Here is a 16,495-nt window from a genome sequence, read left to right as displayed (position 1 = left end):
TCCATTGGTTCTAAGTGTCTCAGAAAAATTAGTGGGGTCAGGGAAGGTGGAAGCTGGTCAATCTCTGCTCCTGCTTGGGGGTTCATGACCCAATTTTCACAGCCATAAAAGGAGGGTACTGAGGACACAAGCCTGGTAAGTGGACACCTGTGTGTTCAGGTAAACAGCTTGTTGTTCCAGACACGCAAGGTAACTTTGCCAAAAGTGGTAGAGGCTTTGCATCAACAAATCCCACACCCTAGATCACTGGTTCATTTTCCACAGAAGTGTAGTTTACTTCTATCTAGTGATCCAGTTTCCAAAAGTCTCATCTCACTGAGGATTGCAATATCAACACTTAGCTGATGCAGTTCTCCATCAATTATAGCTGTTTTCTGCAGTTCATGGTCTTTCAGTTCAAGTATGGTTAATACAGTGTGAACATCCCAACAAGCAATGATTAATTTAGAGCCAGGAAAGAAGAAGAAGTTGGATGGGAGCTCTTTTTAGCCCATCTTTTCTAGGGCCTTCCCCAAACTGGGGCAAGCAGGCTAACCCTAAATAGGGCTGCTTGAACATCTGAGCTGCTGCCAATGCCTGGGTCCTTCCCACCAGGTCAAGTGACCATCAAGACAATTGGTATAGATTTGCTGCAACTTCTAGACAAAGCACCACTCCAAGTTGAAGGAAGCACCTGCCTTATTGTGTCAGCAACTGTGTCTTTTCTAAATGGGCGTGGTCTCAGGAGTATGGATACTGTTGGTCAACAGGACTCTGGCTCATCGCTTTTCTGGGGACATTTTCTTCACCCAGGGAGTTCCACTACCACCTTGGGCACCCTTGGGGCTTCTCAAGGGGAAAAGGGTTTATTGATCGGTGCCTGTCGCTCGCTGTTACATTGCTGGTTGCACAGTGTATGCATCCAATGGCAAATCCTGGCGAAACTGGCCAGAAAGTATTGCTACTTTACAGCAAGGTAAAAATAAACTAGCTTCAGTATTTCAAGCAACGGTCAGTAACTTTATTTAGCATTAGAACTACTATGAAGGCAAGTCATGTTGTCCACTCTTCTAGGCACAATACAATGCATCCCATTAACAATGCTACTACAGCCACCTATTAGTATAATAATATCTGCCTACTGAACAGATGGTGCACATATATTTAATGCTATAAGCTTATAATATAGAATTGTATAATAAAATCAGCACAGTCATCTTCGGTAAAATTCTGCAACCTTGGAGCACAGAAGAAGTTAAATGGAATCTTCCGTCTAGCGATGACTTTGTTTCTAGTGTCTTTTCCCCCTTCCCCAGGCTCCTCAGAAGGCAATTTTAAACAGCTCTTATACCGATTCCATTTTTCAGTTACAGCTTAGACAGGAGAAAGTCTAACACCATTCCACTAATTTCTAGCTTCTGAAGAAGCCATCTGCAAGAATTACAGCTTCCTTGATGAACAGGCAGCTCAAAAAACTGTTCACAAATCTCTTTCTCCAGAGTATCCTTCTACTGGAAGAACGGTAAATAATTTAGTTCATAGGCCAGGCATTCAGCAGTACAACTCTTGCAGGCTGCCCATCAATGACCTCAATCATTTTTTAGGACCCAGTCCAACAGAATTCTAGTTGTCTGGCTTTAAACATACTTCCATGAATCTATGTAGTCTGAGAAACAAACATCTTGCAGGCAGATGTGGAGTACGTTAGCACAAAACATGTTGCATTTAAAGGAGGCACAGAACCCTCCATACATTTGGTTGAGGCAACTTTTAAGCCTTCATGAAGAAGTGGAAGGGAAGGCCTGTACCAGCTGCTACAGAAAAATGTATAGAAAGCCCTGCAAGAAAGCATTATGAATAGCCTACCAGGAACTTCTTAGCTACACCTCCTTAGTCAGAAGCTGGGTTATGCCACAAAGCTTGCAGGTTTATACGACTCAGAGTGGAAGCGAGCTGCAGAGCCCTCAACCTCTATTTTTTACCCCCCCCATCTGTAGCACTGGGATAAAACCAGCCAAGTATGCCGCTTCTTTCCAAGACGTGAAGTACTTTAGAAGCACAATGTTATTCAGCCTGCTTAGCGTCATTCCCACTCCTGCATTGGACAGAATCTCATCAACAAAATATGCCATCTCCAACTCAAATGCCTTTACTTCATATTGAAGCAGAGTGAATTTTGTTTAGTTTAGAGTAGAGAAGTAGTTTTAATTGGCAAGTTCACTTCCTTAACCCATAATACACTGCGGGCGCCATGTTCTGCAATGTCCGACATAGGGTTTCAACCTTGAGGCAGGAGTTTGGCTGCTGCATAATGTGTCAGTTATATAGCCTGATGAATGCTGCATCACTTTGAGGACAGCAAGCACAGTATGACTCAAGTTGAATGCTAGTGTTTGTTTTCAGGGCTCATTAATACCACCCTCATTAGACATCTTGCACTTCAGTAAGGCCTCCTGAAAGATCACTCTTACTCACTTATAGTAAACATCCAGTTAAACAAGCTGCTCCAAAACAAAAACTACAATATTCCAGAACAGGTTTTTACTAAACCAAAACTGAAAGAGAAACATCTACAGAGATTACGAGAAGTAGCCTGCAGTTTCAATTTCTGGCCCGATCTCACTGTCTGTGCAGCTCTCAATGAGATGGAGAAAAAACAGTTTTCTGATTGGGAACTGGCAAGCAACAAAGACATCAAAAGGAAATTCACATTTTTAGAAGTATCAGGAGGTAGCCGTGTTAGTCTGAATCCACAAAAACAATGAGGAGTCTGGTGGCACCTTGAAGGCTAACAGATTTATTTGAGCATAAGCTTTCATACGGCACTGAATTTAGCTGTATGAAGTGGAAATCCATCAACTTCATGAAAAAAGCTTGCAGATACATTTTTAGAACAATTTTTTTTTTAATTTTATTTTCCTGAAAATTGGGACTTTGAGGTGCTCCTCACTTCAGTGAGGAAAGTCTGAAGAATGTTTGCTTAACGACTCAGACACTGAAGTTTGGTTTATACTCTTACTTTATCAGCAACATTAACTGCTATTAGAGATGCGTGTTATTTGCAGGGCCCTTCCAAATTCACGGCCATAAAAACAACATGTGAAATCTGATCTTGTGTGCTTTTACTGTATAGCCCCCCCCCGATTTCATGGAAGGGACAGGGTCATTTTAGGAAAGATTGTGGTATTTGCAACTCATTTCTGCACAGCCTTCAGAGCTGGGCGGCTGGAGGCCAGCAGCAGCACAGAAGTAAGATTAGCAATACTGTTCTCTTCAACTTTTTCTTACAATGTCCTTGGACCATAGAATATTCTTTATCAAGAATGTTATACCCGAGATATCTGAACATAAACTATTTAGACATTTGCTTAATACAAGGCTTGCTGGCAACACTAGGTTCTTGCCCAACATTTACTATACAGGTCTTAGTCCAAAAGAAGTGCTTCATGTTCATGTATTTGAGACACTGCATGTGTAAAGCAAGCTGCTTACTGAACACTTCCATCTCCACTTGGAGTGTTGCAAACCTCCACAATATGCAGAGTGCTGTAGCTACAGAATGATAGCCAGTAGACTGCAGTCAGAACACTGGTTTCCTGTTGGGTGTGCTGGCGTTTTGTCGGAAGACCAGTTTGGGATGTAAAGTGAAACTCCAACATACGATCTTAATATGGTTAATATAGAACTCTAAAGCTGCTACTCCCTGCATCTGCATTAACAATTCATTTCAATTTTCAGCATGGGATTTGTAGTATTAAAGGCAATATACAAAATAAAGTTGATCTACAATACTTGTTTCAGAATAGAAGCCATGTTAGTCTGTATTCGCAAGAAGAAAAAGGAGTACTTGTGGCACCTTAGAGACTAAAATTTATTTGAGCATAAGCTTTCGTGAGCTACAGCTCATTTCATCACATCTGATGAAGTGAGCTGTAGCTCACGAAAGCTTATGCTCAAATAAATTTGTTAGTCTCTAAGGTGCCACAAGTACTCCTTTTTCTTTTTGCAAATACTTATGTTCAAGTTTGAAGCAATGTTTCTTTACCACTGTCAATCTTCAGACATTTTTACTGTACGTTATGAACTATTGAAACTTAACTCATCAACAGATTTCTAATGGCAATGCCATTAGACAGGTTTTTATCATAGCCTTTTTAAAAGTAACAAATATAAAAGTTTTAGTACTAATTGGAATAAATTTAAAGAAATCCTGAATGCCTGACGAGTATCAGCTAATAGACTTAGACAGTATGCACAAGACCTACATTTCAGATATTTGGATATGTTACTGTAGCTACCACATGCTAAAGTGCGGAAGTTTGCTTGAAGTCTGGGGAACAGTTGGTTCTGAAGTGAAACTACTTCACTGTTCAGACCCTGAAGGAAGGTTAACATTAGGCCAGTGCTAAGACTGTTTTTTTCCTGCTTTGGTCATTTTCTGATATTTAGGTCTCAGACTACAAGTTTCTGTCTCTATTCAAAACAGAAGAGTACAACCCCCTCCCCAGCAAACACTTAACAGGTGAGCTTTACCGTGAGCCCTAGAAATCACACTTGGCAGTGAGGATGGACTGACTTTTACCATTGAGAGAAGGGAGTACAGTGCAGAGATTAGATTTGTGGCTTAATATTTGAGCATTGCTGCAGAGCAGCTCCTTAAAATGAAGCACAGGCAAAAACCTCCACCTTTAGTTTCCCAAGGGATTTGGAAAGTGACACATCACCAAAGCTTTGCCATTGCACAAGACAGATTCTTATCTACTAATCAGCCCGACTTGCTCATGACTTGTCTTCTAGACAAATATAAAGGTATGGCTATGATGACCTGGAAGCAAGCCTCCTAGCCTTGGTCCACAGACTCTGAAGCCTGGTGGGACGGTGGGCTTCAGCAGCCCTGTTCCAGCCCAAACAGTGTCACAGCGTAGTTTACCCTGATATTTTTAGGGCCTTAGTCTAAATCTTGCTACCACAAATCTGTGAACCCAGGCTAGGAGACTCACTCCCCCAGTACAGAACCCTATGAGGATATACAACTTTATAGCTCAATTACCTTCACGATGCCATGCACATGCATATCCAATATGGATCATCCTTAGGTAGCTTATCTGTCCCTCTCGGCACAACTGGGCTTGAACATCCTTCCTTTGGAAGAAAAATTCTACCAGTAGGGGTATTACAGTAGCATCTAGAGGTTCCAAATAAGGATCGGGGGACACTGTGCTAGGTACAGCACAAACTCAGAAGAGAAAAATAATCCCTGCCCTAAGGAGTTCACAGTCTGTTAGTTCATCCATTTTATAAATGGAGTTTAATGTACTGTAAAATGCACTTTTGGGTTGCAGACTCTGTAAGGGAATGTATATATTGAAAAATAAATCAAAATCAGTCATTTATAGAATGTTTGCAAAGGCCCTTGATATAAATGGGAGAAGAAATTTATGTGCGATTGTATGATGTGGTTGCTTATGATGGTAGTGGGCAGGGCTCAGCAGTCCTGAGGCTCACTTCTGGTTTATATCTTAAGTTTCTAAAAGCTTACGCTTCAGGGTTTCAGCTGGCCACCTGCAGGGTTCAGGAAGCAATACTTCCCATGAAACAAAACAACCAGAATATAATTTGCATCTCCTCGCTGACACATCAGGGAGGGCCATGGCTTGAGATTGGACACCAGATGGGGCAGGCCAGGGATCTCAGGTGGGACTAAGCATTCTCTCTCAGGTACTTGGCTGGCTGGTTCTTGCTCACATGCTCAGGGTCTAATTTATCACTATGTGGGGTAAGGAAGAAATGTTCCTCATGTCACATTGCAGTGACCATAGGGGATTTTCACCTCCTGCGCAGCATGTGGGTTACTTACCAAGATTGGTGTCTTTCACTTAATCATTTCCCTGCCATTATGGTGGCCTGAGGCACTAGTGCAGGGGTTCGCAGGACAAATTTTTTGGTGGCCTCAGAATGCCGCCACCAACTCTTGCTGGTGGCTGCTCTCACACATCTTCCTAAAATACTTAATTAGCTTTAGGAAAAGCTAATATACACATATACACATCCAAATCATCGTAATTTATTTATTGATAGCTAGTAAGTCCATTGTGAAAAGTGATATTAAACATATAGGTCCAGAAACTGAAGCTTCAAAATTCTCTCATTAAAGGAGCACGGTCTTATAATTTAAGACCAATGTGTACGTTTGTGAGAGAGTTTTAATGTCTTATTATAGGTTTAGACTTCTTTTTAAAGTTCAGTTTAAAACTTCCATAATGCTGCTGTATTTTGGATGCAACACAAAAAAAAAAAAAAAAAAAAAAAGGAAGAATGGGTCAGTCTGTTTAATAATCCTCATTCCACTTTCACACAGTTGAAACAGCATGAATGAAAAGGCTTTTTTAATGTCTGGTTAACAGTGCAGTTTAAAGTGATAGATTTTAGAGGACTACATGCTTTCATTAACAGTTGGTTCTATTAAGCGGGGGGACCAGAACATTTGGCAAGTATGTTTGGTATTAACAAGCTGGATCACATATCAGGCAACCAGGCATCAGATAGAATTTTACAATAAAAATCAGTCAAATATAATGCATGAAGTGGCTTTCAGAAGCTAAAGTTCAAATGTAGAACCAATATTTACCAAAACTAGTTCAAGACTTCTGGCTTTCAGCTCACTTGAAATATTTGTGTTTCCAATTGTGTTACATGATTAAGGAGATTGGTTGCCCACCTCGGTTATAGAAATAATAGGACTTGCAGCTTTCAGACAGTATGCCTGATGAAAGACTGTTGACAAACATTTGCAGAGATGCAGTCAGCAGAAGTTACTTAGACAGTGCAAAAGAGGCTTCAGAGTCTATGAACAGAGAACACTAGAAGTCCTCAATTAAAATCCAGGACAAATTCACTTAGATTACATCTGTTTACACTGCAGCAAAAAGGTAAATCTAAAAGCCATAGGCCTCTTCACATTCTGGAAAGTATGGCCCATGATGAATGATATCCTCCCTTGTGAGCAGGTTTACTCATAGACAAGGAAAACTATATTCATTATGGTAGTATTTAATTAAAGGGACAGTGACTAAAGTGGAACCTTCAAAAGGTGGTGTCTGCTTAGCTACATTTTCTGCCTCACATGGTAGCTAAGTGGAATCGGGGGGGAGCACAGAGAAGGAGACATGGACACGCCACTGATCTACAAGAGTTTATAACTAGACTACTATAAACAGGTTAAATCCCAATTTACATACCTAACAAGGAAGATCTTTGGCAACACATATATTAAAATTGGAACAATATAGAGAAGATTAGCATGGCCCCTGCACAAGGATGACATGCAAATTTGTGAAGCGTTCCATAAAAAAAAAAGGGGGGGGGGAGACTAAATAGCACAGAAGGAAGCTGTTAACTATAGGAAAAGGAGGGACATTTCCATTATTTGGAACAGGACCTATTTTATTTGGTGCTCTTTCCAGGTTAAGAGTGATCAGCAGTCAGTTCATAAGCTGATGAGTAACTGGCACTAAACATTTCACCTGATGAAATCAGATACAAGTCATTACAGGCAACTGCTTGGTACAAGAAACCTTCATGCTGTGTCTACACTACAAAGAGTTGCGAGGGACATGGTTATGACATGATCACTTTTGTAGAGAACATGGAAGACGTGTCACACACATACCCCATAAAAAATGACTGCACATGTAATCAGTACTAAGACCTTGTATCTACTCTACAAAACTGAAACCACAGATTGCAAGATTCTGCTTGTATTTTAGACAGTGACTTTACCTTAGCATCCCAAAGTAGTCAAGAAAGCTGTCCAAATGCTTCAAACCTATCTACTGCTCACCTATCTCAAAACTTTTACGTGTGGCACTGCTGCACTACCCAGTCAGATAAAGATGGAAACACGCTGCAGTTCTGGCATGGGCCAACTATTCCTGACTCGCACAGTACTCAAACAGTTTTGCAAGTATATAGGTCTTTAATAATAGCGTTCAGTCATATAAGTTTCAGTGCTTTAAAGCCCAAAGACTAGGCAACTGTTAGTAAGATTTACAATCTTTTGATCTTCAAATAGTAGACACAGAGCATACCCTTCTACCCCAGAGGATGGAAGAAGTGTTTAGTTAGTATTTCTTCTCTCAGTAAGTGGTACTTCTACTACTTCAGCCAGTTACACACTACATGTTCTTTCATCTATAGTCAACTACTAGTACAGTACATTTAGAGTACTAGGTTTTTCATGGGATTGTTCTTTTCCAAAGAATGTGGGAGAGAAGAACATTACAAGCGTCACTGACCAGCTTGGTAGCCATAATAGGCTCAAATAAAAACCACCACTAAGTAGAGAGTCTATTCCCTCTCCTGTCCAGTTGAGATATACAGGACATTTTGATTCCAGTTGTTGCTGGCATCCTATCATTTTCCCCCTTCATCACCACTAAAGTGCGTCTTGGCTGTAAAAGACTCGAGGCAGCCCCAGATTACTAGTGCTGGCTAAGAATGGATAGAGCTGAGGGCTCTACCTAGTAGGCCAGACAACTCCCAAAGTCAACAAGCTATCAGGGTTGTGAGGTTAATCCTGTTGCTCAAAGTTTGGTTGTTCTGGCCATCTAGAGAGAGGATCCTGAAGCACAGCATTGCAAGGCCTGCCTTAAGTCTGTTCAATAATTTTAAAACCTCTGCTTTCAGAAGGCTGAACTAGAGAGCTTCATTTTGAGGACCACCACACTACCTTCCCTAAAAGAGCCTGTCTCCCAAACATTAATAGTTTAGTCCTGCAGATGTGCATAGCCTACAAGACAGTAGAGGCTGACTTTATAGAGGAAGTGTTACCCCATAACTAAAATGTCCTTGTTACACAGTATAAGCATGACACCAAGTTAGAGTGACTTTCTTGATTAGGCAATACAACTGTCAGAACATGAGAAACTCAGTTACATTTACTGAGCAAGACCTAAATTCTTCAACATCTGCAAGTTGAAAACTTGGTAAATAAAGTTTCCTTTCCAACATGTTAGTCAAATAAAACTTTGATCAGGGTGACATGTACACAGAGCAAAATATGAACACTGATCTGAGCAAGGCTTACCCTTCACAACCAGTGAACTGCAAACAAGCTTTGAAATGCATCAGGACCGTCCAAGTGCCCAACAGCTATATTAAGCCTTGCACACATTCAGGGACAGTCTGATCTATGGGACCATGCTATCTGAAAGTCCTAATTAAAAAAAGCAAACAACAAAAAACTCCACACAGCTACAGGACAGTATTGAATCCATTAAAATGTTTTTTGGCAGAAGGGTGACATAAGTAGTTTCTTAAGTAGCAAGGACTAGTCACACTTACCAGAACACACAAAATGTAAAATGTGTAGCTGTACAAGAATCATACTGTTCCCAGTCTTATGCAGCCAAAAGTTGGTTTGTCTCTCTACTAAGGTAAGCTTCTTATCCAACTTGCACTGAATTCCTGGGTGTTTCAAGTGACTGACAGGTCCACCCTAGACTAAAACTAGTTTAATGCCTCAGGGTTTTTTTTGTTCACGTGCAGTAAAGGGCTTAACTGATAGTCCAAGGCACTTTCAGGAAAACAAGTCATATGCATCCTTCCCCAACTGCAGTATTGGGTACCAACAGCAGAGCCAGAGGAAACATAGGCAGTTTAGTGGTCCAAGCAAGTCATTCAATTTGTCTCCTGTTCAGTGAGGGTCATAAGAAACTTCACACAGGAGGCCTCAGACTTATAATAGGTTCAGCAAATCCATCAGAGCACAACAATGAACCAAGAAGTGATTTTCTTTGGCTAATCAGAAAGCGTATGTCCTAAAACATTCTATTAACAGGAGAAGGTACAGAATCAGAATTGGAATCAGAATATTTTTAGCAAATTGGAATTAGCAGCAGAGTGTAGAAATAGGAGAGGAGTGCAGAGTCAGGAGCAGACCTTCATAACAGGAAAAGAAAGCAGCTTTAAGCAGCTTATTGTCAGGCTATCAGAAATGAAATGGTTGAAGGCACTCTTCACATTATGTGATTGTTAGTATAGTTTGCCTAGACAACATGATATGGGAAGTTGTCCTAAAAACTATGTCTTCAAGCTATGCTATAAGCAGTATTACGGCTGTCAGTAGAGAGTCTGCATACACATGTCAAGCAAACTATGCTACATTTGTTAATACAGAAAGCACTATTCTGTAGCTATCGTTCTAGTGAGGCCATCTCAGCTCATCAGTCTTAGTTTTAAGAAAGAGGTTTCAGAGTGGTAGCCATGTTAGCCTGTATCAGCAAAAACAATGAGGAGTCCTTGTGGCACCTTAGAGACTAACACATTTATTTGGGCATAAGTTTTCTTGGGCTAAAACCCTGATGAAGTGGGTTTTAGCCCAAGAAAGCTTATGCCCAAATAAATGTGTTAGTCTAAGGTGCCACAAGGACTCCTCATTGTTTTAAGGAAAGTGCATAATGGATCATCGGCTATAGAGAGACAGTTATTACAACCAGTATTTTATCCCACAAAACCCCATACACAGAATGTCACTTTTATTTGAGGTTTCAGAGTAGCAGCCGTGTTAGTCTGTATTCGCAAAAAGAAAAGGAGTACTGGTGGCACCTTAGAGACTAACACATTTATTAGAGCATAAGCTTTCGTGAGCTACAGCTCACTTCATCGGATGCATCCGATGAAGTGAGCTGTAGCTCACAAAAGCTTATGCTCTAATAAATGTGTTAGTCTCTAAGGTGCCACCAGTACTCCTTTTCTTTTATTTTAGTCAATTGTACTTCTATGTTCCAGTTGCATGGATGCTATAGAGGATACTGTGCCAGGAACTGTAAAATGCAAAAAGATCTGCATATTAGATATTTGAGAGATCAGTAGATTATAGCTAATTACAAACCAAATTAAAGCTCAGACAACTGGGTACCTAATCCCACTCAAAAGGCATACCAACCCCTCATTACTAAATAATGGAGTTACAGTGAGGCCTGGAGGAGCAGCTGGTGGGAAGCAGTTGTCTCCCTACCAGGCAGGGTAGATTTCCATTGGCATCAGTGCAGTGTCAAGACTGCTAGCCTGCTGCAACCTCCTGTTTTGAGGTTTTGGGTCTTCAGACCTGCCCTAAGGTTGCTCAAAGAGATCCCCAAAATCCACCATTCCCATACACAGAGCCAAGAATCACCCCCCTCCCCGCCCCACTACTACCAGAAACCTCTTCCAGCCATACTCCACACTGCCTAAAGGCTGGGGGAGGGGAGGGGAGGAGAGAGCAGCCCGTCCCAACCCCCCACCCCAACAGCCACCCACAGAGACAGGCCTGCTTACCCCCTCCAGCCCAGTGGGGGCCAGGCCAAGGGACTCGGACTCCCTCCTACACACTCTCTCCCCGATTACCCCCACGGCCCAGAGAGCACCCCCCAGGCCCAATGGGAGAGACGCCAAGAGACCTGGATCACGCCTACCCCCCCCCCCCCCGGCCTAATGGGAGATGGACCAATGGACCTGGATCACTCCTACCGCCTCACCCCAACCCCCCGCCCCGGCGGGCGCGGCCACGAGCTCACCGCGATGACGTTGACGAAGGTGGTCTTGCCCGAGTACTGCAGCCCCACCAGGGTGAGCTCCATCTCCTCCTTCCAGAAGAGCGAGCGGAACCAGTCCAGCAGCCGGGACAGCAGCGCCAGCATCGCGGCGGCGAAGCGGGCCGAGACCCTCCGGCGCGGGCACGGGCACGGGCGCGGGCGCGGGCGCGAGCTCCGGCCCCTCGGGGACTCGCGGCAGCGATTCGCGGGCTGCGGCTCCGGCCAAGGCCAACGCTGCCCTGCTCGCCGCGCCGCGCTCATATGACGGCTCCACACGCCGGCCTAGGGAGCAAGAGCGGCCCGACCGGCAGCAGCCGCCAACCCAGCCTGCGGCGCCCCCTGCCGGCTAAGTGTCCGCTCTGCGCCCGGGGAGGACTCATTCTCGCGTACCTGCCCTGCCAGCGCCACCCAGCGGCCACCTGAAGGGCTGGGGTTGGGGCAGGGATAGGGACTGGAGCAGGAATAGGGGGCAAGCATAGGGGCTGGGGCAGGGATATAGGGATTGGGGCTGGTGCACAAATAGGGGTTGGGACACGTGCAAGGTGAGCTGTGCCGTTTCTGCACCCCACTGCCACCCTCTTCCCCTTCTACTCTCACCCTGCTATCCCCCCCAAAGACCCCCAGGCCTCCTCCTCCAATAGCTCTACTGCCCCCATCCCACTCCCTAATACCTCATATTTAGGGTTGGAAGGATTAGATCGGTCAGTCAATTTCACTGTATGCACAACAAATATTTCCTTGGGTCATAGTGGAAATTTACAGATAGACAAGGTAAGAAAAATGCTGCTTGAGAACTTATGAGAGTTTGGTTTAGGGACATTTACTTTGGGTTTTTGACTATTAGTGCTTTAATGGCTATAAAGCTTTAACTTTTTGAATCTCACTGGCTCTTGTCATTAAATAATTATTGTCGGATACTCCCCATTATCTGACAACAGCCCCATAATTTCCCACAATTGTGAAAATTTAAATCAATTTAAAAAAATGTCATGCTTAAAAATAAACATCCATATTATCTGCTGAAATTCTAAGAATATAAACATTGAATTCCACCTAGCCTATTCCAAATGTTCAGAAATTTTGAGTCATCCCCTACCTCCCCCCAAAAAATCATGCAACTGGCTTAAAAATCATGAGATTTGGAAAAATAAAATATTAATAGTAGGTTAGTTTTATTTGCCTTCTGCTTTCTGTGCCTTTAGGGTGCACTTGGGTCACATTTTCCAGCTTTTTTCCAGAATCATTAGGGTTAGAAACTTTTTTTTTTTTTCAAAATGAAAACTAAGATTTTCACACGGTCACTTGCCTCTAGGGGTCAGGGCTTTAAACATAAAATATTGCAAGATTTATGATAAATCATGAGAATTGGCAACACTGGCCACCGCTTGCTATGCCGCACAGCTACCCACCCAATACCCAGTACTGCTTCCCCCCATACTGTCCTGGATACCCCCGGTTACTTCCTCTGCTTCTGATACCCCATCACCTTCTGATATCCTGTCTACTGTCCACTGCTACCTTGGTGCCTTCTCTGCTAGCCCACCACCCTGTAATGACCCCTCTTAAACCTGTTGCACCATTAGCCCTGTGCTGCCCCTGAAACCCCTACTGCCCCACACTGTCCCAATACCTCTGCTGCTCCCAACCCCACTGCCCTCTGCTCTCCCACATTGCTCCCTATACCTCCACTTTCTCTTCCCCACTGCCCTGTATTACACCCCATTCACACAGTGAACGCTCTGATGCTACCTCTTATATCTGATGTTCTTACATATTCCCTGCCCTGACTTCCCCCTTCTACCAGCCCCCTGCCTGCTGCAACACCCCAGCCATTTACCCTTTGGAAACAGGTGGCTTATTACATTTAAACTTAGTTACCCTTGGAGCCCTGTGCTAGTGAAAAAGAGAAATTGATTAGCCTGGTTTTCCTCTCCAAAATGAGTGAAGTACATAAAGGAAGCAAATGGTGTCAATGGGGAAAAGTAAATTAACTGTTTAAAGTTAGCAAGGAGTCCGGTGGCACCTTAAAGACTAACAGATTTATTTGGGCATAAGCTTTCGTGGGTAAAAAACCACTTCTTCAGATGCATGGAGTGAAAATTACAGATGCAGGCATTATATAATGACACATGAAGAGAAGGGAGTTACCTCACAAGTGGAGAACCAGTGTTGACAGGGCCAATTTGATCAGGGTGGATGTAGTCCACTCCCAATCATAGATGAAGAGGTGTCAATTCCAGGAGCTGCTTTTGTAATGAGCCAGCCACTCCCAGTCCCTATTCAAGCCCAAATTGATGGTGTTAAATTTGCAAATGAATTTTAGTTCTGCTGTTTCTCTTTGAAGTTTGTTTCTGAAGTTTATTTGTTCAAGTATAGCTACTTTTAAATCTGTTATAGAATGTCCAGGAAGATTGAAGTGTTCTCCTGCTGGCTTTTATATGTTACCATTCCTGATGTCTGATTTGTGTCCATTTATTCTTTTACACAGGGACTGTCCAGTTTGGCCAATGTATATGGCAGAGGGGCATTGCTGGCACATGATGGCATATATCACATTAATAGATGTGCAGGTGAATGAGCCTCTGATGGTGTGGCTGATGTGGTTGGGTCCTCTGATGGTGTCACTAGAGTAGCTATGGGAACAGAGTAGGCAACAAGGTTTGCTACAGGGACAGGTTCCAGGGTTAGTGTTTCTGTGATGTGATGTGTAGTTGCTGGTGAGTATTTGCTTCAGGTTGGGGGACTGTCTGTTTAAAGTTAGGTTGGCTTCAGTATATGGGTCTGGGATCAACAGTTTGACTCACAGAATTTTAATAAATGTGAAAAGAACAGGGGCTGGAGGCAAAGTGTTTTCAAGGAGGGACCTTCGGCTTCGGAACCTGCTTCCCACACCTCCCATTGATCCAAAATAGCTCATCTGTTGAACTTTGCAGTACAAAGGCATAGCTATTTATTTACTTGGTCCTTGAGGGAGGCTGGGACCTGAAATGGGCTGAGATTGGTAGTTCTCTGATAGGTCAAATTTTGTTGGGGGCTGTTAGCTGCTAGTTCCAGCTGATTTGCTTTTTGTAATTTATGTCAGTTATCAAGAGTGCTAGGTAGGTACCTTTTGTGTGCCTTCATGAATAGCCATATATTTTGCATGATTTCAATATAAAACCATGAACTGACCCCACCCAGGTACCATCAAAAGGTTTGATGAATCTACTTTTTGATTCAAATTTGTGACAAAATCTCAAATGAAGGGAGTCCCTCCTGACATTGGGATTCATTGTATTTCACAGTGTAGTTGTAACATTGTTTCCTTTTAAAATATATGATTTTTCACAAGTTAAGCCCCATCCTGCAACTACTTTCACACAAGTGCATCCAAGGAGTCTGCCTCCATAAATGTAATTGCAGGACTGGGGTTTAAGTAATAATCATCATCATCATCTGTTCATGTGGTATATACTATATTCTATACTGCAATAAAATATTACATAAAACACACCGCTAATATACTATTAATTGTGGAAATTTCACATTGATAATGTGTGTCCTAAAGCCATTTAAAAAAAAAAAGAAAAGGGCTCTTGAGTACAGTTATCAGTCTCTATAATGTTCTGATAATCCAAGTGTATTGTACCTAGAAGGGAGTTTACACTAGACCTTCCTGTTGTTGTGCCAGTCTTGTAACAGATTGAGCCTGGTTCTCCTCTCGTTGTCACCACTCTACCTCCATTGCCTTCACAGGAATTAGTCCTAATTAACATGAGTCAGAATTCCTATTCTTAAAAGATGTACAGTATTTTATTGATTTAGCTGTTAGCACAATGCGGTGAATAGGAGACAGTTGCATATACAATCTGCTCTTTCTCCATACTCAAGGGAAATGGGCCCAATTTCATCCTTGATGTCACTCCATTGACCTTAGTGGAGTTACGCCAGGGATGTGTGTGGCCCACAGAGTTTTAAAGTTCCCACAAGCAAAGACATTGACAAAGCAGATAGGGACCTACACTGACCCTAACGTAAAAGAACAGCAGAAAAAGAAGCAGACCACAATATTTTATTAAAAGCCAGAAATGACATGAGTGGTTGCCAGAGATTCACAAGACCCAGTCACAGTGCCAATTACATAATAGGTTACACACTTTCTTTAAACAATTTATCTTTTCTTCAGGGAGAGATCTTTGAGGTGCCCAATGTATTTTTCATTCCTAAAAACATCTAGCGCTAGCCCTCCTTGTGCTTAAACTGTGACATTTGCTGTGCCAGACCCAGAGAGGAGGGCCATTAGCTGAACAACTGAGGATGTAGCTTAAAAAAAAAAGTGTATAGACTAACAGATGCCCATATAATTTATTAGTTATATGCAATGTGGTGGTTTGAAAATAATTAATATTTTGTACTTATCCTTGTTTGCAGGGGTCTCACAACACTTTATATTTTATAAATATTTGAGCCACTGTAGTTTGAGGAGTGGAACTGAAAAAAGAGGGTCAGATTTCCTGAGGGAACCAGTCACAATGGGGATGAAAGGCTATGAATAAGCCTCACAGCACTGGAAGCCCCCTGACTCAGCCAGAATTCCTCAGGGCAGCCAATACAAGGAGGAGCTTTGGCATCCTTTGAAAGAGTGAAGCATGCATTCCCCATTGCACTGGGTCAGCTCTGTGTAGAATGGAATAGGCTGATAGCCCTGTGCTCACTCCATGCCTTCCCACCCTTTATGGGGAAGCTACCAGTTTTGCTAGCCTAGTGCCTGACCCTGCTCCCATCAAAATCAATGGGGATGTCAGTAGGAGCAGGATCAACACTTAGTGGTCTTGCCTGTATACCTGACTAGATTGGGCAGATCCCTATGCAGGGGCTTCCACTGTGTAGAGAGTAAGGTTTCTTTACCCTTTTTGTCTGTTGTATCCTAAGGCAGTCACATGCAGGCCCTTAATTCATTAACA

General features: G+C 42.7%; 1 protein-coding gene and 1 non-coding gene across 2 annotated transcripts in view; one reads left to right on the top strand and one right to left on the bottom strand.

Moving 5' to 3' along the window:
- ARL8B (ADP ribosylation factor like GTPase 8B) overlaps positions 1–11,863 on the bottom strand; it is a 34,249-nt gene extending 22,386 nt beyond the window's left edge. The window contains exons 1-2 of the mRNA XM_043518282.1: positions 11,734–11,863; positions 11,535–11,682 (exon numbers count right to left, since the gene is read on the bottom strand). Coding sequence (XP_043374217.1) covers positions 11,535–11,682; positions 11,734–11,813 — 228 coding nt within the window. The 5' untranslated portion in view covers positions 11,814–11,863. The remainder of the gene's footprint in view (positions 1–11,534; positions 11,683–11,733) is intronic.
- Positions 7,227–7,331, top strand: LOC119859584. The gene has a single exon (XR_005294250.1). It is a non-coding gene; the product is annotated as a U6 spliceosomal RNA (small nuclear RNA).
- Positions 11,864–16,495: the final 4,632 nt, after the last annotated feature.

This window comes from Dermochelys coriacea, chromosome 7, assembly GCF_009764565.3.
Source record: "Dermochelys coriacea isolate rDerCor1 chromosome 7, rDerCor1.pri.v4, whole genome shotgun sequence".
Classification (NCBI taxonomy): Eukaryota; Metazoa; Chordata; order Testudines; family Dermochelyidae; genus Dermochelys; species Dermochelys coriacea.
Note: the sequence above shows the minus strand (reverse complement) of the source record. Positions and strands in the feature narration are given on the sequence as shown.